At 44.5% G+C, this 27,999-nt stretch overlaps 1 protein-coding gene across 4 annotated transcripts; it reads right to left on the bottom strand.

The window, feature by feature from the left end:
• Positions 1–27,942, bottom strand: SOCS2 (suppressor of cytokine signaling 2). Of its 4 annotated transcripts, none has more exons than XM_088836858.1 (4): positions 27,894–27,942; positions 25,077–25,437; positions 23,015–23,466; positions 1–7,310 (listed from the first exon to the last, which is right to left on the bottom strand). In XM_088836858.1, exons 2-4 carry the CDS (start codon positions 25,213–25,215, stop codon positions 7,302–7,304), a joined length of 600 nt encoding a protein of 199 aa, XP_088692984.1. In that variant the 5' UTR covers positions 25,216–25,437; positions 27,894–27,942; the 3' UTR covers positions 1–7,301. The 4 variants fall into 4 exon arrangements, with proteins under 4 accessions (XP_088692984.1, XP_088692982.1, XP_088692983.1 ...); XM_088836856.1 differs by lacking the exon at positions 27,894–27,942 and adding an exon at positions 26,873–27,091; XM_088836857.1 differs by lacking the exon at positions 27,894–27,942 and adding an exon at positions 26,229–26,825.
• Between the last annotated feature and the right edge of the window lie 57 nt (positions 27,943–27,999).

Below are 27,999 nucleotides of genomic sequence, written 5' to 3'. Positions count from 1 at the left end.
AGGATTAGGGGCAGGAGGAGAAGGGGACAACAGAGAATGAGATGTCTGGATGGCATCACCGACTCGATGGACATGAGTTTGACTGAACTCCAGGAGTTGGTGATGGACAGGGAGGCCTGGCGTGCTGTGATTCATGGGGCCGCAAAGAGTCGGACACGACTGAGCGACTGAACTGAACTGAACATGATACCAAGCTTTTTCATCTGAGTGGAAGGCATCACTATGTCCCTGGCTGATCTCATCCCTGGAAAGCTATATGCGGAATATTCCTAGACCAGGAATCGAACCTAAGTCCCCTGCATTAGCAGGCACATTCCTATCCACTTCGCCACCAGGCAAGCCTGGCCTTGTTCCTTTTTAAATGCAATATCCTCAGCAAGGCCTCTCCTCAGTACCCTGCCAACTGCCTCACTCCCCGACCTCTAATCATCCGAACCACAGTATCCTATTTCATCATCTTCACACAGTTACAGATATGTACAATTATTTCATTTATTCATATATTTACATATTCATAGATTTATATCTTTATCACTATATTCCCAAGGTCTGGAACAGTGCCTACCACATAGTAGGCACTCAATAAATATTTGTTGACTTATTATGTTAAATTTAAAAACATACAAAACTATGCTATATGTTATTTATAGGCTCCTAGTTACATTGTCAATGGCAAGCCACTCCAGTACTCTTGCCTGGAAAATCCCATGGATGGAGGAGCCTGGTCGGACACAACTGAGCGACTTCACTTTCACTTTTCACTTTCACACATTGGAGAAGGAAATGGCAACCCACTCCAGTGTTCTTGCCTGGAGAATCCCAGGGACGGGGGACCCTGGTGGGCTTCTGTCTATGGGGTCACACAGAGTCAGACACGACTGAAGTGACGCAGCAGCAGCAGCAGCAGTTACATTGTCAAAGATTAAAAACATGGATGGGAAGGATACATAATACCTTTAGGGTAGAGTTTATCTCAGGGGAGGGAAGCCAGTCAGTAGAATCAGAGAGTAAAACAAAGAGGCCTTAAACTCAATCTGTGATTTTGTTTTTTTAAGTTTTGAAAGAAAAACAGCAACACTTATGAAATCTGTTTATCTGAATGGTGGTTATGAAGTATTGTTACAGTAGTCTCTGAACTTTTCTGATCAAGGTATTTCATAATAAAAACACAGGTTTTTTTTTTTAAGAGAAATTTGAAATAACAAAATATATAGAGATGGAGCACAAACCAATAGTTGCCAAGGGTTAGGGATGGGAGGGTGGTCACTACAAACAGATAGCATGAGGGAGGTCTTAGTTGTGATGAAAAAGTCCTGCATTCTGGATAGTACAGAGAACTCTGCTCAGTGTTATGTGACAGCCTGGATGTGAGGGGAGGTTTGGGGAGAAAGGATTCATGTATAAGTACAGCAGAATCCCTTTGCTATCCACCTGAAAGTATCATAGCATTATTAATTGACTATACTCCAATACAAAATAAAAAGTTTAAAAAAAAGTGCTGCATCCTGGAATTTCCCTGGCAGTCCAGTGGTTAAGACTCCGTGCTCCCAATGCAGGGGGCTCAGGTTCCATCCCTGCTCAGGTAACTAGATCCCACATGCCACAACTGAAGAGCCCTCATGCTGCAACTAAAGATGCCTCACACCACAATGAAGATCCTGCACACAGGAACGAAGACCTCACACCCCGCAAGTAAGACCTGGCACGGCCAAATAAATACAGTTTTCTTAAAAGCGCTGCATCCTGATTTCGAGGGTGACGACACTAACCTGCTGGTGATGAAATGGCGCAGAACCGTGCATACAGTAAATGCCAATGTCAGTTTTGTGGTTCGGTTTATGCTACAGTTAAATACGATGTAACCATTGGGATAAACTAGGTGAAGGGTACACAGTTCCTCTCTGTCCTCTGTCCTATCTTTGCAACTACCTTTATAATTACAGTTTTTATATAAATTTAGAACTATTTCAAAAAAATTTTTAAATTACAAACAGAACAATAAATAATTTACCTAAAGTACTGAGCAACTGAATTGAACTGAACTGAATATTATTTCTAGTTGACAGATGAGACCAGTGAGGCCCTCAAGAACAAAAGTGATTTGTAGTAGGTAGGGTATGGGGCAGGGCAGGAAGACCTGCAGAAACTCTAGTTTTCTTTGAACAACCAAGTCAGCAAGTGCACAAGTCTGGATCCCTTGGGAGCCCTTCCTCTGATATAACAGTAGCTCCCAGTGACTAACTCAGGCCGCATAGCAAGACTGGAGATCCCAGATATTAGACCATATTAATATATCAGGGAGGCTTCCCAGGTGGTGCTAATGGTAAAGGATTCACCTGCCAAAGCAGGAGACCTGGGTTTGATTTCTGGGTCAGGAAGATCCCCTGGAGAAGGAAATACCAACTCTAGTATTCCTGCCTGGAAGATTCCATGGATAGAGGAGCCTGGTGGGCTACAGTCCACGGGGTCTCAAACAGTCGGACATGACACAGCACACAGCACAATGGATCAGATGTTAAAATCGGATAATCTGGCTTCAAATCCCAGCTCTGCCACCTGGCAAAGGGATGGCCTTCTGTTTCAACCTCTTCCTCATCTGCAAAATGGGGACGCTGTGATTATATGCCACTCACAGTAAATACATGTAAAGTGCTCAGAATAAAACTTGCCACGTAGTAAGAGACCAATAAAAGTCAAGGAACACTGCCTATTACCTGTGAAATAAGCCCAAATACATCTACTATTTGTCCCAAGCACTGGACTATGCGTGATGCTGTTCAACCACACACTCAGGTTTCTGTGCTAGGTGACGTGTCTTACTGAGAAGTATTAAATTGTGGGTAAGGAGACGTAGCGACAAGGATAGGGGTGAGGCAAACTCAACAAAATGACCACAACTGCCTATTAGCAAAGAGCTGGGAGAACCATATCCCAACCAGAAAAAGAAAAGAATATAAAACAAAACGGCTCCCTGTGTCTGTGTAACCCTGCAGACGACAAGAAGGTATAATCACAAATTCAAAGCCCAACAAATACAGACACTATTAGATTAACCAGATGTAAAGCCGAAAGTAGCTACATAATTAAAGTTCCCAAAGACTACAGCAAGACTATAGATCTGGTCATTGAAAATTAAAAAGAAAAATGAGGGCACTTCTTTTGGTCACAAACCAACTAAATTTAAAACTACTGAAACTAGATTTAATCTGGGAGAGGAGACAGACCAGGCTCCACTTTCAGTTGGCTGAAAAGAAGCATTCCAGCTCCAAGAGCATACACACACACAGAAATTGGAGACTGCATTTATTCTCAAAAGGTACATTAAAGTTGACAACAAACCCACTTGAAATTCTGAAATCCGAACAACAGAGGATGGTAAAAAGGACCAGCGTTTCAGCTCAATTTGCAATGACAGGTTCTGAAACATGTCTAGGAATACATAAATCAGGTATCTAAAAGAGGGTACAATCTAAAAATGCAACTCATTTTTTAAACCAAATCACAAAAAATAGTTAAAATATGTGAAATAGTCCTGAAGTATCGGCTTGGAATCAGTAAAATACATGTCTACTCTAAAAAGGGGGAAAAAACTCAAGAATATTTAATTTTCAGTAATGAGTGAGGCTCCAAAAGCATAACCATCCCCCCTCACAAATGCTTTTAAATCAGCAATACTTACAACAAAAAGTATTTGTTTCACTTTGACAGGATTTTAAGTACCCTAGTAAATCTCAGTTTAATACCCATCACATATTTTGCAAAAGAAATAAAGCTGAAGTAATAAAAGAACTCTCAGTAAATCCTTACTTTTAAAGTATTACTGACCAGAAGAATCGGTGTCCTGTGTTTCCAGTTGGATGATTCAATTTGCTAATTCTGTGAACTGTCAATTGTTAATTCAATATTAACAGAATGTAGTAACATTTTCTTAAGGTACTGGTTATATAATGGTGAAATTCTTTTTAAACTTTTATTTAAAACACAAAGATCAATGGTCTACAAGTACAAATTTCTCCCTTAACTTTCAGTGTTCGAAAGCTAACTCTCTTATATAACACTTTTTTCTATCAATGTGGGTAAATATGCATTCATATTATCAGTCAGAACCACAGAATCCTCTGCAATGAATTGATTTCATGTTAACTACAAAAGAAAAAAAAAAAGAATTACATCTAAAGAAATCAGATAATAATAATAAAAAGAACCAGAATATACCTTCTTCTGAAAGGTAAAAGTAGAAAAAGAAAAATCACATCAATTCCATTAGTAAATTGTTAACTAAAAGATGGATTTGGGAAAGAGTATTTTCTAAAGTCTTAATGTATTTAAAAAATAAGAAAAGTTGGTCAGTAGAGATTATAATAGTCAAGAAACATCTTTGTTTCACTTTTAAGTTTTTTTACAGAATATATAAAGAGCTGTTAAAATGAAAGTACTGTAATATTGAAGGTCAATTTTAGTCAAGTCAGACAAGGAGATGCAAAGTTAGCTAAAATTTCCTATCTCAATTCCCTATCTTGATGCTATTCTTCCATAAATTTGAAACCATTTTTAACTTGAATTCATTATCATGAGAATTCGGATTATAAAAATGCACGTATGTGAACATGTTAAAAGCACTTGAACCTAAAAATCAATTTATTTTCCCCTTCTTATTTCAAAAACATTTCCAAATTTCTAAAGCAAGTAATCCCCCAGGTGCTTCCTGCCAGTTGGGAAGGACATTCTATTTAGGGACAACATGAAACAACACATTTTACCTCCTCTCTCTTCCTGCTAGCTTCTAACGTGCTACTGGGAAATTGAGAGTTGGAAATTAAGAATTTTTATTACACAGCTTTTCTATGCCTGTTGGTTTACTTCCTTCAAGGTGTTAAGTCCCTGTATGATAATGAAGTAGCTTACAAAGTCACTGAGATTCAGACCTTAAATGGGAAATTTAGTTTGGTTGTTTCCCTCTTTTTGCTGACAGCTACATCCTCTTCTAAAGTGACTAAAGATGTTTCGAGGGTGAAAGAGCTGGGTTTTGAAAGAGCCATTTTCCAAAAAACAGGTAATCTGTGAAATAAAAGACTTGTAAAAATTCTGTAATTCCCAAAGAGTTGGCTATGATCTCAAAGGTATTTGGGGTTATGACTATTTATGAAACAACTTAGTAACTTGAATCACAACTTTTTTGAAACTTGTGTCTTTGTTTCATCTGTAATAAGTGTTAACTATTAAAAAACTAAAATGGAAGATAAGAAATGAAGTATACGTGGAATGCTTTAGCATTTCGTGTCATAAGCAGACCAAATATCCCATGGGGGAGTTGAATCAAGATACAGTGCTGGATCACTCTGGTAATAACCACAGGCAAAATTAACCCCCTCTCTGGGACCACCTTTCACTTGCAGGAAATCAATTTTGTTGTCCCTTGAACCGGCCACTCCTCTGGTACCGTGAGTACGTACAGAGGATACATGGTTGGTATGCAAAGAAACACAAAAAGAGACAGAGAAGACAGGCAACTGGGACAAGGAGAGGGTGGGGATGACACTGAATTGTTAAAGGAGGAACTTTATACCATAGTTGTGCTTAATCGATGCCTTTTGAACAGAACTAATTGAAGGTGATATTATTATATAGTCAGAAGAAAATGTTTTTGATTCTGCCATAGGATTTCTCGAGATGGTTATTTTAACAAAAGCCCCAGTCAAAGCATGAAGCCACTCTGGACATATCTGGTCATGCCAGGTCTGAGGTTTTCAGACTGCTGGGTCTGGCCTCTTTCTGGTTCTAAAAACTTGGGGCAGGTACTTTGCAGTCCAGAAACATCCTTTGTGGAACAGAGATTCAACTTCAAGGTCATTTAATCAGTGAAAGAACAGGCTTATTTGGTCTGAATATTAAATATGCTATTTATAAATTATAAAACAGCATATATTATAAAAACTGTTTTATAAATTATAAAACAGCTTTTTAAGGAAAACCCTCAATTATACTTACCAGTTTAAAACAGTTACTTATTTAAACCTGAAGTATTAACCGTGGCAACTTTTCCCTGATGGCTCAGGTGGTAAAGTGTCTGCCTGCAATGTGGGAGACCTGGGTTGGGAAGATCCCCCGGAGAAGGAAATAGTCAACCCACTCCAGTACTCTTGTCTGGAAAATCCCATGGACAGAGGAACCCGGTAGGCTACAGACCATGGGGTCACAAAGAGTCAGACACAACTGAGTGACTTGACTTTATGGAATATGATTTGGAAACATCCATTAAAATGTTAACGCACATATTCTTGGACCCTAAAATTCCATTGCTAGAAATTTACTCAACATATATATTCCCACAGACACACAGCAACATTAGTGTAGAGATTTATTCTGTGATGTTTACTGCCTCATTTTTCACAATAGCAGAAAGCTGGAAACAACCTAAATGCCCACAAGGGGTTGATTAAATCAGCGATGGTGTGTTCATATCATGAAATACTGTACAGATGTTAAAAAGGATGAGCTTCTTTTGTTACCATAAAAGATATAGAAGGCTATATAGCTACAGAGAGGTCTGAAATACTAATTTTAAAAAGCAAACTGCAGAACAGAATGCATTGTATAATGCTATTTGTGTGTGCTTTTAAAAAACGATTTAAATATATGCTCATCTTGTATTTTTAAAAAAATCATGGAAGAACAAAAAAGAAACTTTTAATGATAGTGACCTCTAGAGAGTGGGATTAGCAGGGTTTGCAATTTTACTTTTCACTTTATACCCTTCTGAACAGATTCAATTTCTAATCATGACAATAACTACATTATTACTTTTAGAATAACTGAAAGACTAGCTAATAATAAAAGCTTATACTAAACTTACATGAACAGAAACAGAACTATGCTCTTTTATGGGACAGTCATCGAAAGCCACTTTGCCTAATCACGTTCTTCTGGTCTGTACCAGGATAACTAAGCCTACGTGAATGGACGTTAACCCATTAGCTTACAGAGCAGAATGTTCAACACAGGCGTTTACTCCCCGCGCCACAGTCATCTGGGGCGTTTCCACGATGAAACACGTTGACGTCGGTCAGTTTCTAAACATCTTTCTTCCGACGCTGCCTTACGGGAGGTCCGGGAGCCGCGAGCGAGCGACGGCGGGACGCGCCTGGGAGGAGCTCCCCGGCCGCAGCCGATTGGGCCCCGCACTGCAGCCGGCTCCACACAAAGAACTTTTCTGCATCACCCAGTGGCGCCAGGATCGCTCCCCTGCCGGCAGACCGTGTGCGCGCCGCAGACTTTAGAGCCAGCCCCTGTAGCAATTCCGTTTAAAAATTCTCAAGTAGAAAGAGCAAAAACTCTTGTAAGTGAAATTCCTCAGCCAAAGAGACACACTTTCCCGCCCTCATTCCTGTCTTTTTCATTCTCCCTTAACTAGTTCCTAGAAATATCCAGCCGGGCTATTTCGTTTCTAATCTTATGCCTCTAAATCAAAGTCAACTGTGCCCAGTCTCCCCAAATGAGTGTTGGTTTTGTACCGCCTTGATTAACCATAGAAGTCCTCTCTTCTGGTGTTCCATTAACCTGCTCATTGTCTTTTGGAAATGTTGGGTTCGAAGTTCCGTAGCTTACATATTTCTTCTAAATCTAAAATGTTCCTCCACTAAAATTATATTTCAGTAAAGCAGTTTTTGAAAAATGGTCATTTTGCTTCGAGTATTCTGAGGCTTAACTGCAGTGCCAACAAGTAAAAACTTGTTATCTGGCCAGTTAGTGTTTAAGGGGGAAGCCGGTAAGTTTAAAGAGTTAACTCATTATATTACTCGGTAATCTCTCTCATTTGTTCACAAACAATCTCTAACTTGCTCTTCAAATATATAGAATATAAATGAAGGAAATGACCGTGATTCTCACCTGTAACTTGGGAAGCTAACTTTTCCAACAGTCCATTTCTCCCAAGCCTTTTTTCTCTCCCCCCCAGTAAAACAGCAAGAACAGTAAACAGGAATCAAATCTCAAGGTTTAATCTGAGAGTAGTCTTTCTGGTTACTGAATTGATAAATGTTATTAGGAAATAAGGGGGAAACGTGCCTTTTTAAAAAAGTTTGGGAGCTAATCTAGTGTCAGTAGCTAAAACTGTATTTTATGATATTGGTAACTCCTAAAAGTCTAGATACTTGCTTATTTTTGTCATAAATCCATATTAACAATTCATTACTTTGTCAGCCTTCTCAGCTTTGGCACTAAATGGAAGGTGCTGTTAACAGCCTGCAAAACTGAAGTTCTTTTATTTCTTCTGCCACTTGAGAAAAAGTTCTGCCACAAAATTCTAATAACACTAAGTTCCTACAAATCAACTTGGAAATGTCTAAATGTGTTTTTCCTAGAAAAAGTGCCAGACATCAATTTTATCTGGCAACCATCAAAATATATCAGACCACAAAACTATACATTCCTGGACCTCACAAGAAACATGGCAAGGAATTTCAGCCAGCCAATCAAAGGGCTCAGTGGCACCTCTATCTGTAGTCTACAACTTGACTGAAAATTCAGTCAACAACACTGAAATTAACCACTGCTATCAAGAGAGTAATGGGCTTCTTGGGGGGTCAGTAAAGATCTACCTGCCAATGCAGGAGACCCAGGAGACATGTGTTCGATCCCTGAGTCAAGAATATCCCCTGAAGGAGGAAATGGCAACCCACTCCAGTATTCCTGCCTGGAAAATCCCATGGACTGGTGGATTACAGTCCATAGGGTCGAAAAGAGTCAGACGACTGATCTCACGTGTGCACATGTACACACACACACACATCAAGAAAGTAACACCCCCCTACCTCAAAAAAAGTAATGGGTGGAAATTTCAAATCCACCCTCTCAATTTCTGGTTTATGATTACATAGGATTATTTAACCCACCAGCATGTTAAACTCATTTTCACAAAAAAAAAAAGAAAAACAGAAAGCCTAAGTAAATGGAATTTTTATTTGCACGTTCTGTATTATTTCATCGGAGAAGGCAATGGCAAGCCACTCCAGTACTCTTGCCTAGAAAATCCCATGGATGGAGGAGCCAGGTAGGCTGCAGTCCATAGGGTCGCTAAGGGTCGGACACGACTGAGCAACTTCACTTTCGCTTTTCACTTTCACACATTGGAGAAGGAAATGGCAACCCACTCCAGTGTTCTTGCCTGGAGAATCCCAGGGACGGGGGAGCCTGGTGGGCTTCCGTCTATGGGGTCACACAGAGTCGGACACGACTGAAGTGACTTAGCAGTAGCAGTATTATTTCATATGAAGACAAATGACAGAAAACATGGGACCTGAGGGGAAAGAACCATTTCCTGGAGTGTCACTGTTGGTATAACTTCTATAAGTAGAGTATGGTATACCTGATGTACACAGTGCTCTTGAAACAGAAAGTGCCTTGGGAATCTATCAGTCATTTATTCAACACCTACAATGAAAAGCATAGTGGGAATTAAAAGGGACTACCAGCACAGAATTTGCCATCTAGCTAGAGAAGGTACCACTTTAAGAGTTCAAAAAGTCGTGAGGCTGGCAGGCGGAGAGGAGTGGAGCAACGGATGGTTGTTTTCCTTCTGTTTTTCCATACTCCTTGGCTTTTTGAACCATGCTGCACATGGACTTTGGTAAAAGTATAAGAGCTGCAAAACCGTAGTAGTGGGAAGGAAGTGGCAGGTAATAAGCAACAGGAAGCATCCTGCTATAGCCAGAAACCTCATGGGGAATGTAGGGTACATGCAGATCTGTCCCTCTGCTTTAGGTCTCAAATAAAGTTCACTCTGTCTCCAGAATCTCCCACAAATTCTCCCCCTTCACCGCCTCACCACTGCCTGAGGCTGCAATGACCTCCCCACAGTCACCTTCCCCTGGTGCGTGAGTTCTGACCTTTTCTGATCCCTTCAGCAGTCCAGCAAAGACTGTGGACTCCACCTCAGAATACTGTGTTTACATTATGAAATTAAACACAAATCACAAAAGCTGAATTCTATTAAAAATGTGTATGTTAAATTATGCTTAAGTTCTGCCCAACTTTTTGCAACCCCATGGACTGTAGCCCATTAGGCTCCTCTGTCCATGGAATTCTCCAGGCAAGAACAGTGGAGTGAGTAGCCATTCCTTTCTCTAGGGGGTCTTACAGGTATCGAACCTGGGTCTCCTACATTGCAGGCAGATCCTTTACCGTATGAACCACCAGGGAAGCCCAATAATATACATAGTTCTTTATTAAATCATTAAATGACACGATGTAGTTGTGGGTCTAACAGCTACAGTAGTATTTGTTTAGTGAAAAGTTCAAAGGATATTTTGAGATATCTGCAACAACTGTTTTATTGTATCAAAATACCTTATTTCTGTTGGTGATAAACTCACATCTTCTGCTAATTCTACTGTTGCAGTATTCTTATTTGAAAAAAATACAAAATCAGATTTGTATTTGAAAAAAAATATTCAATTTCAGTTAGAGGTTAGTGACAATGTTATTTTTTTCCCCCTATCCAAGTTCACAGATCCCAAGCTTTCTATCCACGGATCTCTTGCAAGTCCAACGTTGGAATAAGAAGCCCTGATCTAGGGTCATGCCCAGCGAGATCAGCTTCCTCATTGCCTCAAACCTGATGCTGTCATTCTCCTGCTCAAAAGTTTTCAATGGTTCCCATGATTCCCAAGTAAAATATAAACTTTTCTGAAAGGCAGGAAAAGCCCTTGGTTGGTTCTCTGCTCACCAACTCAGGCTTACCCCGACCTGGATTGTCTCTTTTGCATTTGAAGCTCCACCCACAATGGTCCACTCTCCCCTAGGAACTCCTTCGACCTCTTTGTCAGGCCAACTGCTTAAGTGCCAGGTCAAAAGCCAGCTCCCCTCTGATGCCTTCCTGACATCTTCAAGCGGACCCCGGTGTTTCATCTCAGCTTCCACTACTCTTTGTATCAATACATTCTCTTTATATTGATTACTGTATTGTGTTCTAACTGCTGGCATGTGTGTGTCCCCACTACCCACAATCTCCCTGAGGGTGGAGAGTGTTTTAACTTTCTCCAGGACCTTGCCTCCTGCCTGGCACATGTAGATGCTCAGTAAGTATTTGTTGAATGATGCAATGAATGAATGATCAAATAAATGAAAGAGATAAATATGAGGAGGGAGCAGGCAAAGATTATTGTTTCTAATATGGGTTAATGGAGAAGATATGAAATGGAATATAAAGCAAAGTATTGTGCTCATAAAGTTTGCATTAAGGATGTGTCACATATTCTGATTCTTTCAAAGATCATCCATGAATGCAGTAGAAGATAATTGTCCATGAAAACAGCAGTTCTGGTATTCTGATTATACACAAATATGCTACATAAAAAGACCTCAACCTAGAAATAGGTTGCATTCTAAAGCAAGGTTTGCAAACCAGTTGTCTGGAATTTAGAACACAATTTCCCTCAGAAGCCAGTTAACATTCGGTGATCATACAAAAGTTCATTTGATTTGTAACGTGCCAGAATGACTCCATGTTTAATTGAAAATTGGTAGAAAATAATACTATTCAGTACTCATCCAATATTACCAATTAAGCAAAAGGGTAATCAGAAGTGAATGTGAATATTATTTACCTTGAATATTAACATCAGAAGAAAGAGAAGTTTAATTTTAACAGGGTGAGAAAGCCCAGAGAGGTATTGGTGGAAGATCAGAAAAAACTGCTGGTTATTTCAGCAGCAAAACATAGTAGCCCTCTTTTTTTTTTTTTAATTGAAGTAAATTTGAGCTTTCCAAATGGCGCAGTGGTAAAGAATATGCTTGCCAATGCAGGAGACACAAGAGATGTGGTTTCCATTCCCGGGACAGGAAGATCCCCTGAAGAAGGAAATGGCGACCACTCCAGTATTCTTGCCTGGAAAATCCCATGGACAGAGGAGCCTGGTGAGCTACAGATCAGACACAGCACAGCACACAGACAGTTAATTTTCATTAGGGTCAAGTGTACAGCATAGTGACTCAGGGTTGGGTTTTTATTTTTTTGGCTTTTTTTCTTTTGCATATTATATTGCATTATAAGTTGTTACAAGATATTGACTGTAATTCCCCATGCTATTCAGTAAATCCTTGTTGTCTGTTTATTGTATGTATAGTAGTTTGTACATACCCTTTAATACGTATAATTTCACTTCAATTATATGGATTTAAGACCTTTCCTTTCAGTCCACAAATGGCTCACACAAAAGAAAGAGAAAACTTATTTTTGCAGCACTTGTTTTGGAAGACAAAGAGGAAGGAGGAATAGAGTTAAGGAGGTTATATGTGTCCTATAAAGTTTACCTGAGGTCACATTAGTCAAGCCAGGGAGAAGAAAAAAGAAGCAAGGTATCCACAGCTTGAAATAGGTGGTGGTTATTACTGCTGCTCACCAAATTTGCCTGTTTTCCTCCCTGTACCACAGAGGAGGACTGGACTGCCTGGCCCTCTTGTGGTTGGGTGGCTCCATTCTGCAGAGTTCTGGCCAAGGAACTGAGAGTAGAAGTGACAGCATTTAAAGGCTAACAAGACATTCTCAGATTTCTCCTTTCCCACTGGCTTCTGCCACGTTTGAGGAGGTGGCAGCTTTGCTAGCCTTGGTTCCAGAATGACTAAGAGAAGAGTTGCTCTGGTGACACATGTATGAGCAGAGAAATCTGTGTTAAGAAGCAAATCTTTGTTGTTTTAAGCCCAGGAAAATTTGGGGTTGTTTGTTTTGCAGCATAACCTAGTTTATTATGACTGACACATTATTTCTATAATTTACCTCCAGAGAAAGGAAAAGGGTAATAGGGAAGAGATGGTGTATTATGGTTGCCCTGGAAAGAGCCCTAAAGGAAATTAGAGGTACAGAGGAAAGGTGTAAATTTGGGTGTAAAGGATCCTTCTAATATGGATGCCCAGGGCCTAGAAGATCTTGGGTTACTTCTAAAATCAAAGTCTTGAAAGTGAAAGTTGCTCAGTCATGTCCAACTCTTTACGACCCCATGGACTATACAGTCTATGCAATTCTCCAGGCCAGAATACTGGAGATCCCTTTTCCAGAGGATCTTCCCAACCCAGGTCTCCAGCACTGCAGGCAGATTTTTTTTTTTTACCAGCTGAGCCACCAGGACACCCCAAGGATACTGGAGTGGATAGCCTATCCCTTCTCTAGGGGTCTTCCCAACCCAGGAATTGAACCGGAGTCTCCTGCATTGCAGGTGGACTCTTTACCAACTGAGCTATCAGGGAAGCCCAAAATCAAAGTCCTAATAATACTATCATTACAAATTGGGCAAAGTCATAGCACTCTTAATATTAATTACATATGACTAAAAGATATATGGCTCAGCATACATCATTGACATACATTCTGGCTGCAGGCCTCAGAACTTAAAAGCATTGTAAGCTTACTAAGGAAAAGGAGAGAAGAGTGAATAAAAGCGTGGATTTGGAAATTAGATGGGCCTGAGTTCAAATATCAGTTCTGCCTCTTAAATCAACCTGTCAATCCTCTTATCTCTAAATAGGAGATAAAAACAGAATCTACTTCAAAGGTTTGATGGGAGCACTAACTGAGGTCATATCTGTAAAGTGTCAGATGCAATACCTGGTATTACTAAATGTTCCAGCTTTTCCCAGTCCCCTGGAAGCCCAAGGGCTGGTTGGTTGTAGAAAGGCTGCCTTACTGTCCTGCCTTGAACATAACAAATCTCATACCTACCCAATGCAGCTTCAAACTGGATCTCATGGGAGCTTTCAGCCATGAATAGGCTCGGTGCTGAACTCCTGCCAGTGATTTCTGCACACTCTTGCCCTCCTAGACTCTCAAGACCAGAGGTGTGCCCCACTTTAAAACAGATCTGGGAAAATCCAAATATGCACAATGATATTAATAGATTGGAGCAGGATTATTCATGCTCCAAGATTCTTGTCATTAAACCAGTGAGTCCAAAAATTTCCTTCATACTTTGCCAATTTCTTTCTTTCCTTTTAATACACTGTTTGACAGAGAAAAGGAATCATAAAAGTCAATGACTTCCTCCTCCATTAAAGATCAATAGGAAATGACCAAAATCTATGTAAGTGGGAAAAATGACTTGTGAAAGCATATCCTCGGACCACAATTTTCTGGGAACACATGTATTATGTCGGCCAGAAAGTGGAGCACAGGCAGACCTCCGGTCTCTTAACAATGAAAATTCACCCAGAAGGTTACTGTGATAGTGGCTGACATACATCTAATTCCTGTCTCTCCATCACAATCAAGATCTAAAAACCCAAGTCCAAACTCTATGATTACAGAGTAGTGTGCAAAGATCCAGAGGAGGGCATGGCAACCCACTCCAGTATTCTTGCCTGGAGAATCCCATGGACCTAGCAGACTAAGGTCCATAGTGTTGCAGAGTCGGAACATGAATGAAGCGACTTAGCACGCACACACATGCGAAGATCCACAGCCAAGAGAAAACACAAAACGCTTCTAACTAGGATAAAAATGGAGTCAAATGACTCCAGTTGTGAAAAGTGCAGAGTTAAGAGGGTGTTACTATTTTTTTTAATAAATGAAAATATATTATGGCGCAGAGGCAAAATCTACACTACAATTTAAGTTGAAACAGACTCCACAGGAAGGCGGGGCTTGCCCACCTTCCACTCCCACCCCAATGGGAGAGAGATTGCTCGACATCTGGGCATTTGGGTACTTCAGCTGAAGGAATCAAAAAGCATGAAGCCACCAAGAGTCTCTAAAGAGATTCAGTACTCAACCAAAGATCAAACAACCACAAGTGGACCCTAAGTTTTACAAGTGCTAGTTCAAGGTTCTTACACTGTAGCATCACACCATCCTTTCCTGAGAATGCAAATCTGTCACTTACCTCAGCCAGCCTGGCATGGAAGCTGGCCTTCAAATGGAAGCATGCATCTGGGGGACCCCAAGGCCCAAAATCAAGGGCAAATGTGAGCCTGCAGACAAGGGAAGTGAGTCGATGTCTGCACCCTCCTCCTAATCTTCTCCCAAGCCCCGCCTCCTTCCCACCCCATCACAGCTAAGTTGTCTCCTTAACTTCATTCTAGCTTTGTTCCAAGTCATTTCCAAAGGGCCCCTCCAGGGGGATTATGCAAAACACAAACCTAGTTTGGTTCAGTTCAGTTCAGTCGCTCAGTCGTGTCCTACTCTGCGCCCGCATGAATCACAGCACGCCAGGCCTCCCTGTCCATCACCAGCTCCCGGAGTTCACTCAAACTCATGTCCATCGAGTTGGTGATGCCATCCAGCCATCTCATTCTCTGTCGTCCCCGTCTCCTCCCGCCCATTTAAAAAGCTTTTATCCACTACTCTCCAGATAAAATCTGAGCATTTCAGCAAAGCCTACAAGATCTGACCAACTCACCTCTACCTCCTCTTCAACATTTTGGGAGAAAGACCTGCCTCACCAAGGGGTCTAAAGACTGCTTTCCACTTTGATAGTTTTTTTGGGTTTCTCTTTTCCTAATATTTATTTATTTGGCTGTGCCAGGTCTTAGTTGCAGGGTCTTTAGTTGCAGCATATGGAATCTAGTTTCCAGACCAGGGATCAAACCCTGGCCCCCTGCATTGGGAGCATGGAGTCTTAGCCACTGGACCACCAGAGAAGTCCCTCCTTTTCACCCTTTAATACTCACACAAGGTACCTTCCTCCAAGGTCTTCTCTAACCCTTCAAAGCAGGTTGATGGCACCTGGTCCACAATTAACTATTACTGCCTTTATCATGGTGTTTCACAGTAAATTGTTCATGTAAAGAGTTTATACAACATGGTCTTCTGAGAGGCAGAACTGGCTTCAGAATCCAACAAAATCCTGGGTTTGAACCATGACTTCCCCATTTACTGGGCAGGATATTCTTCTCTCTCTCCAAGCCTCAGTTTCATTTTCAATAAATGGGGAAATACACACCTTACCAGTCTGTTGGGAGGGTTAAATGGGACAACAATACATACAGTATAAGGCAGAAAACATATTTGATGGTTTAATACACGTGAGTTCCTCTTCCCTCAACCCTTCCCTTAAGCTATAAGAAAGCCTGTGATGCAAGAACTTTTATTTTTTTAACTCTTTTGTATTTCTGGCAAATAACAGAGTAGGCACTTAACACATGTTGGCAGGAAAAAACAGAAGAGGGACGGAGGAACGCAGAGGAGGAGGCAGGGAGAGAGGAAGAAGGAAATTAAATAATGGAATGACCAAATGAACGAATGAAGCTGGAAACAGAGAGACCCCTCTCTGTTACAGCTACAAAAGTTACCATACAGCCTGGCCACGCGGCTCTGAGAACGCCCTATCCTTCCCTGCTAATAAACTCTGAAAGGACGTCCGCAAATGTTATTGTGTCACTAGGTCAAGACCCTGAATCAAGAGACTGGCAGATCTACCAGCAGTAGGCAGTGAACTCCAATATAAGACTGGCACACATACCCATGAAAAAATTTCATTCCCCAAACTGTTCATTTCTTATTCTGCTCTAAATGTTCAGCTTAATACAAAGAATACAAATAAACTGATCTTAACTCTATGAAGTCTCAATTAACACACCTAATCATGGTGTGTTGTTAAATCAGGGGAGGTAAAAAGTTTTAATTTCTAGTGTCTGCCAATTTCTGTGGTGTAAATACTCCCACCAGGGATGATTTCGGTCTACGAATGACATACCCATAATTGAACCCACAGAATCCCTAAGCAGGGAAATAAGATGAGAGAACAGTTGACTTTTCTGTCAGTGGTTCTAGCAAAGGAGACAATGGAGAGGAAGTTGAAACTGGTACAGATGTGTTGATGGGTTTCAATTATCCCCATTCTCTCTGCCCCTATTTCCAGCAGATAACTGAGCAGATGCCCTAAACAAATATGGAAAAATATAAACATACTTTCTGACCAAATATAGAATTAATGGCCACACCTGGAAATAGAGATGAGGCAAAAGAAGCTCTGTTGGAAATCTAAGAAGGATCAAATGGCAGAGGGGGAAATGGGCAGAGGACCAGAACAGATATTTTTCTAAAGAAGACAGAGAGATGGGCAACAGGCACATGGAAAGATGCTCAGCATCACTAGTCATCAGGGAACTGCAAATCAAGATATCACCTCATACCTGGCAGACTGGCCATCATCAAAAAATACAACAAATAACATGTTAGAAGGATGCAGAGCAAAGAATCTTTATGCACTGTTGATGGGAATGTAAAATGCTACATTTAACAACTGGCTAGTTTGGAAAATAGTATGGACATTGCTGAAAAAATTAGAACTACCTTACAATTCAGCAATTCCACCCCTGGTTATTTATCTTAAGAAAACAAAAAACTGAAAAGATATGAGCATCTGCATGTTCACTGCAGTATATTTACAACAGCCAAGATATGGAAGCAACCTAAGAGTCCACCCCATGGATGAAGGGGCAAAGATATGGTATATAAACATACAAGGGAATACTCCTCAGCCATTAAAAAAAGAAGAATTAAATCCTGCATTTGTGACATGGATAGACCTTGAGGGTATTATGCTAAGTGAAATAAGTCAGAGAAAAATACCATATGACCTCTTTTATATTTGGAATCTAAAAATAGAAGACAAAAAATGAAAATGGACTTATTGATACAGAGAACAAACAGGTGGAGGGAGGCGAGCAGGACTGGTGAAGGGAGTTAACATGGTACAAACTTCAAGTTTTAAAAAAAAGTCAAGGGGATGTAAAATGGGGCATGAGGAATACAGTCAATAGCACTCTAATGACTTCGTATGGGGACGTGGCCACTAGACTTGGGGTGATCATTTCAAAATGTATTCAAACATCAAATTACTATGCTGTACACCTAAAACTAACCTAACACTGGACATGAACTGTATTTCAACTTTTAGAAGGATGGCAGACAGCATGTTAAAATGGGAAATCAGACAACTCCTCTGGGTAGAAATAAACATGGAAAATATTTTTCTGAATGTTTAAGATCACAGCAGCTCTCTGGACCAAAACCTAAACAGGAAAAAGCATCCCAAACTAACAGAAGGAAAAACCGTTTAGCAAAATATAAGTTTTTATCTTAACATGGTTAGAAACTGGGGAGCTATAAATGTTATGGAGTTCTGTGATGAAGCCTCACTCTCTCTGCCATAGGAAAGGGGCTCCTTGGGTGGTATGTATGCTTGGACAGAAGAGGAAGGCAGCTGGCAATATTTCCTTCCCTCTCACTAGGACTCTGGCTGGCTTTCCCCTTCTAACAGAGGCAGCACCACATGTGTAATAACACTCCACAAAATACGCTCCTGATCTCTAGGGCAAGTCAGAGTTCCTATGTTGAGGATGCAACTCTGAGCGAGGGCTGCCTATGAAAGCAGTTTCATCTTTATGGTCCCGCAGATATTTATTGACGTGACCCCTTCTCTGTGATAACACTCCTGTGATCCAGCCTCTCTCGTTGACCAAGTTCCCAAAGGGGTAAGAAGAATATATAGTTTTGCTCCATGATTTCAGCAGAAATACGATCTAGCCGTTTGGGACTCTCGGGCTTTTAAGAAGCTACTGTGACAACAGCTGTTACTTTACTTTAGTAATAACGTTTAAAGAAACCTGAACTCAAGCCACATGGGGAAAAAATTAGAAATATCAAAAATATGCAAAGATGAGAATACAAGAAAACCATGCCTACATAGGAGAGTGAAACGAAACTATTACAGAATACTTTTTATGGAGAGAACCCAGAAGGCGTGGAACGGCAGGCATTGCCCTTCCATTCAAATGAAGGGCAACTTAGTGAAGAAACAGCTCCTGATACTTCACATAATAAGACACAGGCACATGACAAAATGTGGAATTGGGGGCTGGCTACTTGTTTCAAACCTGAAAGGAAGCAAAGAATGAGATGAAGAGACACTTCACCTTACGGATTCTAAATCACACAATTACTCAAGAGAAGGTAATTGGCTGATTTCATTGGAATTTACATAATCTGGCCAGCAGGGCTGGATCTGATGAGCAAACAGGGCGACTTCACGATACAAAAGGGGGAAAGTGAGGCAAGAATGAACTGAGCCATTAGGCCCAAGAGCAGACAAAAGAAAGGATGGCTCCCCTGGTGAGGCTTGGAGGGTAGGCAGCCACCGGGCATTGCCAGCTACTGGGCATGAGTCACCTCTGGCAGAGGCAAAAATGAGATCACAAAACAGCATGGATGGCAGGGTTTCGACTTTAAACCAGCAAGTAGATTAGAAACGCTGCGTTAAAAATTAATGCAAAACTCTGATGAGAATCAAGGCATCGCAGAAACCAGCAGAAACCAATTCTTCCGGTGGAAGAAGTCAAGACCTGGAAATTACCCTCACAGAGTCTTCCCAAGGCTGGCTGTCTAAATCCCAAAGAAAATCCCAAGGTTTAAATATAACTGTAGGGCTGACAGTCGCCAAAGAAAAGTACAGGCTACTGAAACCCAGGGTAGCAGGGAGCTGCTCTTACAAACACCAAACCTGAGATGAAAACACCTGTGTGCCAGTGTGGACTCCGCCCTTGACTTGCTGGGTGGACGGTGTGTGTCTCTGTGCATGTGTGCACACAGATCTCCTGACGGCCCCGGGGCTGGATGTCCTCCTCAGCAAAATGACACAACTAAACTATGTTATCTGAAAAGTGGTTTCAAGCTTTATTCTAGGAAGTGAAAACACTGGGAGAGGGGAATACAGGGCCACTTAGACAACGAAAGGCCTGGAAGGAACGACAACACTTTTTTGCTCCAAAGGCGAGAAACAACCTCTCAGATGCAGGAGAAGCCTCAGTCCAGCTGTTAGATGTCACCGCGGCCATTCAACCTCCACTTCCCTGGGCCTAAACCCTCAGCGGAGAAGGGCACGGCCTGGTCCCAGGACATTCCATCCCATGGATTATTTGATGACGTGTCTGCCTCCTACCCTCCTCCCGGGGTACAATTTTCTAAAAGCAGAGAAAATCCTTCCCAAGAAAATAAACACTCCCAAACAACTGTCCCATTCTGTTACCTATTTGGATTACATAATTGCTATGAAGTCAAGAGTTTCTTACTGACACGCCAGAAAAGACCTCTCAGCTCATAAGCTGAACTGCCTTTTCTCCGCTGCCCAAAGCCCTGTAAAAAAGCTCCAAGTCCCTAAAAAGCAGTCCCCAGTGCCCACTGACATGGAAGGAAAAACTCCACCACCTCAACTCTGCTCAGAATGGAAACTCGCATTAAAATATTTTAAGTCCATGGAACTCTATCAGTCCTGTATACTGTTTTCTTCAACGACGACAATAATACAAACCCTTACTGATGCCTCAAATCACCCTTCATAGGAAGAAAACACTATATTTTTTCTGATTCTGTGAAGGATAAGCATGCAACCTTTTTTGTTGGCCAACATGTAAAAATGGGGTGACTAATAATTGGTAACTGGCATCATTTACCAGTCACCAAGTAAAAATTTAACCCTCTCCTGACCCATCCCCACACTAGGAAAAAAAAGCACTAGGTCAAGCTGACTCGAACCCCAGAGCACAATGCTAATTAAGATACCTATACTTTTCCGGTTAAGGCAGCAGTAAAAAGGCTGAGGGTTTCTTTTATAGCCTGCTCTAACTTGTTCATCTGGATCAATGTAGAAATAGTAGCAATTTGCTCTTTGTAATTCCTCTCCAGGAATAAAAATGACTAGGATATTCCTGGAAGGCCTCCTCACTCACAAATTAGAAGGCATACCTCCTATCATCACTGTACTTTGCTCAGTGTAAAGATTAAATGAGATAATACATAGAAAGTGCTGAGCAAGCATCTGGCACACAATAATAACCTCAATACATCAATGGCACTAGTAATTGTGAAAACAACACCACCCAGCAAAACAAAACAAACAAAAACGGTGCGGGGCTGTTCCCTGATGCTTATCAACTTACGTGGAATAGGGAAAATTGAAACGTAAGGTAATAATAGTGCCACAGCCTAACCCAGAGATGTTTGCTGTCCTCTGGTCTTCCCATAATCAGTCACTTGATAGCCATCAAGAACTCGCCACCATGCCACAGGCACTCATACCCCACTATGTATCCAACTCTCAGTAACTGAGAAGTAGCAGAGTGTTTGAAACAATGAGAACAGAAATGAAAAAGACCTTAAAGAAATTTCACAAATTCCCTTGGCACCGATCACGTAAACAGTTTGCCAGCAAAAGCAAACATCCCACACGACACAATTGTTGTCAGTGGGAAAACAGAAAGCACAGATGCTGAACATCCTAATGAGAAGGTGATCTTCCCATCAGAGGCCAGATACTCAAATTCTAGCTCTTCTGTAAAATTGAGACCACAAATAAATCCTTCCTAAGGCACACCTAGCAATCTTTTGTGCTTGGCTCTGCTGTTTGGACATGCATAGTTGTTTTCCTTCCAGTCACAAAACCGGTTTTTAAGAGCTTATGAAAATATTCATATTTCTATGATATGCGATAAGCAGGTTTTACTCCAATCTATATCTGATGTGCTAATTCACTTGGGGCACACACATGCCATACTAGGCTCACCCTCCCAGTGACACACTATAGTATGCAATTACGCAGGACATTTTTTTTCAAAGGTGGCAAAATGAATCATGTCCAGTCCAGAAAAATGATGCACTTGCAATAGTCGTGAGACTGGGTGGCCAAAAAATGTCTGGAAAACTTTTATTTTGTATTTTGTATTGTGCCTCTTCAACCTACAGGAGTCTGTGTCACAATTTCGTAGTCTCTAAACCAGGTATTTTGGAAACACAAAGGGCATTAGTGTTATGCCTTTTCAACTTGTAAAAGACCAGGCCACTTGGCAACTCTTTGGAATTTCTAAATCATGCTTTCCAAAATGCAAAGGGCAAGTGTGACTTTAGAGAAGGGCAAGTAACGTTCTACCTCTGGCTCAACATTTGGTTTATTTCACTTGATGTAAGTTTTTATGGCAACCCTCTATTACCATGAAAGCGTATTCAAAGTAATAAGTGAAACTTGTGAAAGTCCATTTTTTTTTATTTAATACATTCTAATCAAATAGTAACAGCAGTAAATAAACACTTTGAAAAGCAGGCAGGTATCCCCCTATATCTGGAAGAAAATTATGTCAAAGTATTCTACATGGTAGAAGGGAGACAACTGCCAATGTCTATGGTTAGATCACTTGGAAATTCCTAAAGCCATTTACAAAGAATCAATGGCAACAGGTTGGGGACGCAGCTGTTTCAAAGGGTAAAATGTCTCTATCTACATGGTTTTATTAACAGGGATTGAGTTGCACCTGTATAGCATGACATTCTTGTCTTTAGCCTTAAAGGAAAAGAGGTCTTTTCCATTTGCACCAGTTTGAAATATTTCTGAAATAAGGCTCCCTTGAAGAGGATTACTACAGTACTCATTCACGAGAGAGTTCATACATGTAGTAAAAAGACAAATACAGGATATCATGGTCACCTTTTTTGGTTGATTTGGTTAATTGCATAAAATGAAGGATAAATACTCACAAGCATATCCGTTTAACAAATCTCCTAAGTACATCAGAATGCAAAATATCAAATGTCCTAAAATAGACTCTGATCACCAGGCACACAGAACTGAAGTTAAGCCTGTGTCAGTTTCGTTCCTTCCACTTCTTCGGCCCTCCTAAGTGGAGCTCTTTTTCTCCTACCAGTGCAGGGACCTTTCACCTAACACCAACGAACCTCAGAAACTCAGAGTTCTGAGAAAATGTTCCTTCAGCCTTTACTTGGGACGTTTTATTCTTAACTTAAAAGGATCAACTAGTCTTGGTCAGCCTTAGGAAAGGAAGCATCCCTCAGCTGAAACCATGTGGGGAAAACTTTAAATACCTAGCTACCTTGCCACACAATTAAATCAGATTGACTTCAGCTGGTCTTAGAATTCCGTAGTTATCCAGAGCCGTCACTCAAGATTTGGTTCTCTTTTACATAGCTGCATTCGGAGATATTCTATAGGAGGCATGTTTAGAAAAAAAGAAACACTTATACCTGGAATTTATATTCTTCCAAATAATCTTTTAGTCTTGTTGGTAAAGGCAGTCCCCAGATGGTGCTGGTACACTTGTTAATGGTGAGTCTACAGAGATGCTGCAGAGGTGGCGCTGATGTGTAGAGTGGCTTGGTCAGATAAAGGTGAACAGTGCCATTCCGCGGGGCTTCGGGGCCTGTCCGCTTATCCTTGCACATCTGAACATAGTAGTCGATCAGATGAACCACACTGTCAAATTGTTTAAGCTTGGACTTGACACATATGATAGAGTCCAATCTAAATTTCCCATCTTGGTATTCGATGCGAAGATTAGTTGGTCCAGCTGATGTCTTAACAGATATTGTTAGTAGGTAGTCTGAATGCGAACTATCTCTAATCAAGAAAGTTCCTTCTGGTGCCTCTTTTAATTTCTCTTTGGCTTCATTAACAGTCATACTTCCCCAGTACCAACCTGGGGTTTTTGTTCAAAAAGAAAAAGAAAAAAGGGTTAAATAGTTATTATAGAGAATTTTTAAAAATAGGGCAAGTACTTGGCAACAATGTTCTAGCTATCAAAAGAAGTGTGTTAAAGTTTACCATAGGCTACCATAAATACATTCTGTAGAAATTTACTGAAAACGTGGGTCCATTTAATATTCTGAACAAACTGCAAGCCAGCTTGCTTTTTTAAAAAGTAACTTTCTGTAGCTGTTCTTTGAACTCTCTTAAGATTTTCTAACACACAAAAGAATGGTTGTAATATGACACACTGGCTGAGCAGGCATGATGCTTTTCAAGTGAAATCAAAGATTTAATGTAAATTAAATAAGTCAGAAGTTAGAAAATCTATGCCCTAAAAAAAAATGGAAAATCCAACTTCAGTTAATTCCAACAAAATAAAAAGCAACAACTTTTTGGCTGGTTGGTGCCCACCTCCACCCTTCCCAAATCTCTCTCTTTTCAAAGCCCTGGAAAGCACTGCTATTTTAAAAGAGCAGTTCTAGTACAGTAGCTTCTGTCTGCTGTTTTGACTGCAACTACCTTATCAGCCATTGAGAAATGGAGAGAAAGCCCAATGGATAATTAGTACTTCAAGTTTACAGTCTTCTATAAACTCTCTTGGACTTCGCCCTAATTCAAATCCAATCACAACCGTCGGTCTCCCTGGCATTCTCGATTCGACCTGCCAGTTCCATCTCCCATCCCGTTCTCAAAAGCGACTAAGCGACATCTTGCATATTAAACGTTTGAACAATGCTCACCACCCCCTACCTCAAAAAAAACTGCTCGGGGACCTGCAATCTGCCGGTTCCTCCCGCGCAGGGAAAGTCCTTGGCCCGCAAGGAAAGGCCGGAACCACAAGCGAAGAACTATTCCCTCCCCCCTTCCTCTACCAAAACTTCAGCTCTGCCCCAAACGGAAGCTTTGAGGGTCCCGATTTTGAAAGCTTGCAGGTTTGCCAGAACCTCCCCCCCCCAACCCCCACCGCCCCCATCTTGTCTTCTTTCAGATGCCGAGAGACGACAGAGAGCCGCGCAAAGCGCAAGGCTGCCCCTAGAAACCTGCGAGGCCGGCTCGGCTGGGGCTTCGCAGTCCGCCCTGCTCCCGGCGTTGCGGCAGTCGCCTGCCCGGCAATCTGTCGGTCCCTGAACTTGGCTGCCAAGATTCCAGGCTGCAGCGGCTGCCGGGCCCGGGAGCAGATGCAGCTGAAGCTGCGGGCAGCGCAGCGCCCACTCGCTGCCCTCGCAACCCGCCGACAGGAAAGGCGCCGGGCACTATCTCTGGCTAAGGTCCGAGCCGGAGCGCCGACCCCCAAGCAGCCGCGGAAATAGCTAAAGTGCCAGCGCCCTAAAAGTCGATTTCCAAGGAAGCCTCCTCGAGCTCTGCCCTCCTCTAGGCCTTGGAGTCCCTCAGGAACCACCTTCCTTTCGCATTCCCAAGGATCCAGAGCCGGGCGACATCCTCTCCCGGAGCCGCCTGCCCCGCGGCGGGGACAGGAAGCGGCTGCTTCCCAGCCTCGCCAGCACAGCCCCCTCCGCGTCTCCGGGAAGGCGCCCCCTTCTCGCACGCGTCGCTCCCTACCTGTGTGACTGAGTTCCCGCAGGGCCTTCGCCAGACGCGCCGCCTCTGGGGACGGCTCCTCCGCCGGCCCCGCGGTCCCCCACTGGCTCTGCGCCCCTTCCGCGCCATTCCCGGAGGACTCGAGGCACCGCAGGGTCATGGGAGAAAGGTCACCGCGGCAAAGACAGGTGGCCGCCCGAGCTGGGGTGGGAGAAGGGCACGCGTCCTTCTTAGAAGTCAGTGGGAACCCCAAAACCACTCCCTGAGGGGTCCCCGAAATGGTGGTGGAGGAGATGGGGATGGGGCGCAGCGGGCTCTTCCTCCCCGGGTTCCGGGGCACCGATGGCCAAATCCCCCGCAGGCGCGTTCACGCACAGTTCGCCTGTAAAGAGAAAGTGGAGGGTTGGGTCAGTCGGAACCGGACCCCCGCGGCCGGGGTGAGGGTGGAGAGGCAGGGATGTGGAAAATCCCGCGGACTCCTCCGCGTCTGTGCTCCCGCACCATTTAACCCCGAGCATCCAGTTACTGCCCTGGCCCGTTCCAGAGAAAGAAGGATAGAGAGAGACAACAGGGATCCAAGACACCAGGGGCGTGGGGGGGGGGGCGAGCGGGAGGAGCGGACAGAATCAGGGTGGGGAGCCGGGCAATTCCCCACCGAGGGCTGCTCTCTGAAATCGCAGACTAGCAGACAAGAGCGAAGAGTCACCTGCGGGTACGGTGGTAAGTGGGCCCTAGTGTCAAGGACAAGCAGAAATTTGAAAAGGAAACAGGCGAGGTCCCCAGATCGGCACTCCTATCTCACACTCTGCACAGCCCGGGGAGCCCCGGAGGAAGCCCCCGGCACAAACCTAGTTACCGGCCCTAGAGCGCCGCCGGGCTCCCTGGGCAGAGCCGGCAGTCCCGGACTCGGAGGTGCGGGAGCTGCGGCCACCCCGCAGAAGAGGCTGCCTCGCTCCCCTGCCCCTGCTGGGGGCACGGGTTGGGGGGCCGCCGAGGCTGCCGCTCCCGAGGTCGGGCGGCTCCTGCTGCTGCTGCTGCCGCCGCGGGCGCTGTCGAGGAATCTGCCCGAGCGCGCAGACCTCGCGGGGGCTCCGACCCATGACCCGAGCCCAGGCCGAGCACGCGGCTGAGAGCTCTGTGGGACATGCTAGACAATCAACGCCGAGCCCTTACCTCGGCCTCGACCGCCGTGGCCGCCTCCACACCAGGCAGCCTCCAGCCCGCACGGGGCGGGGGAGCCGGGAGGGGCCCGGGAGGAGGGGTGTCTGCCCGAGTTTCCCCTGTTGACTTTTTAATTTGGGAACGAGATGCCCAAGGCGGTGACTAGCCCTGCGCTCAGCGGCGGAGGCGTCCGGAGTTCTCTGCGCAGAGTCCCTGGGACCACTGCCTCGACTCGCTGGGCTCAGACACCTCCTCCGGGCTCCGGCAGCCCCCGCCCCCCGACCCGGGGCAGCCGCTGGGATCCCTCCGGCTGCAGCCAAGGAGATGAGAAGGGGAGAGGGAGGGAGGAAAGAGTCAGGGCGGGAGGCAGGCGGGTGGGGAGGAGCGGGAGATCAGGTTATTAGAAGGATTATTAATCTGGATGGCAGTTTACAGGAGGGAAGAAAATAAAAAACTCTGGAGACTCCCAGACGCCGGGAAAGAACCGGAGAAAGCAGGCAGTAGCTCCCAGCCCCCCGGGCAGAGCCGCAGTTCCGACTCTCAAGCCCGGCGGCTCCAAACTGCGGAAGCCCAGGCTGCCTGGCGCTCGCGGCCGCGCCCCAGTGCCCTCCCCAGCCCTCGTGGGGGCGGAGCCTTCGGGCTCCCCGGACCGATACCTGCCGCCGGCCCGAGCTCCTTCGGCGCCCCAGCTGCAGGCGAAGGCGATCCTGAGCCCGTGCACCCGGGGCCCCGGCGCGCGCCGTCCGTGGCCCGCGCAGCGCCAGTGGCGGCGGGCGAGGAGGCTCATGCTTCAGGGGAAGCCCAGGGCCCGCGAGCCGCGGCGGCGGCGGCGAGACTAGAGTTAAACGTCCGTCCCGGGAGCGCTGTGTGCGCGCGACTTCCCAGACGTACGCGCCTCCCTCACTCCCCGCCTCTCTCCCCGTCCGCGCTCCCCGCGCGCCCCGCCCAGCGGCTGCGGAGGCCGCTTTCCAGGAACTTTCCAGGAATCCACCTCACGTGACCGCGGCCCCCGCTACTGCTTTAAAGAGACTCCGGCGCCGTTGCGCAGGCTTCGGGGGAAACGGGCTCCGAGCGCTCGGGTTCCGACCCGGTCGGGGTGGGTGCCTGGGAATTCGCCCTCCTCTGACCCCCAACGCCTGGGAGTGCCCCGGGACGCGCAGGAGAAGCCCCAGGCCACCACCGAGCCGGTTCCCGCGGCGGGAGCCTGTCTCCAACCCGCGCAGGCAGTGCGCCGCGGTCGAGCGATTAACAGACATGCTCGCCCCCAGGCCCGCCGCCGAGGGTTGTCTTGCGCACCCACTCCGCGCCTTCTCCAGGCGACCTTCCAGGCCGCACATCTGGAAGAGGGGGTGTCGGAGAGACTAGGGGGCCTCGGAAATGGCCCCTCCCGCTCTAAGACACGTTCGTGCGGTGAGGGAGCCCCTCTTCAACCACCGCCCCTTCCAGGTCCGCGCCCAGGAGCCGAAGGGAGTGGGCCGATGGCGGTGCCCTGGGCCTGGTCCTAGAAGGTTGCCAGCGGGCGGGGAGCGGCGCCCGGTTAAGCTGCGCCGGTCGCTCTCAGTTCCCGCCCCCTGGCGGGCTCGCTCGCGGTCTCCCGCGCCGGCCCGGCCCTGCTCCTCCCTCCTTCCCTCCGCTCCGCAGTCTCCTTCCGGCCACCCGGCGACCCTCCCGGCTCACCAGCGCCGATCGCGGAGGGGACGCTCAGACCCGCGCGCTCTGTGGCCCGCGTGGCCCGCCCGCCTCCGTGTCCTCAGCCTGAGAGAGCTCAACTCTGGGATTTCCC

The sequence above is a fragment of the Moschus berezovskii genome, chromosome 6, assembly GCF_049115385.1.
Source record: "Moschus berezovskii isolate FMDL1 chromosome 6, NW_MosBer_1.0, whole genome shotgun sequence".
NCBI classification, from domain to species: Eukaryota; Metazoa; Chordata; class Mammalia; order Artiodactyla; family Moschidae; genus Moschus; species Moschus berezovskii.
The sequence above is the reverse complement of the archived record's forward strand: the minus strand, read 5'-3'. Positions and strand labels throughout refer to the sequence as shown.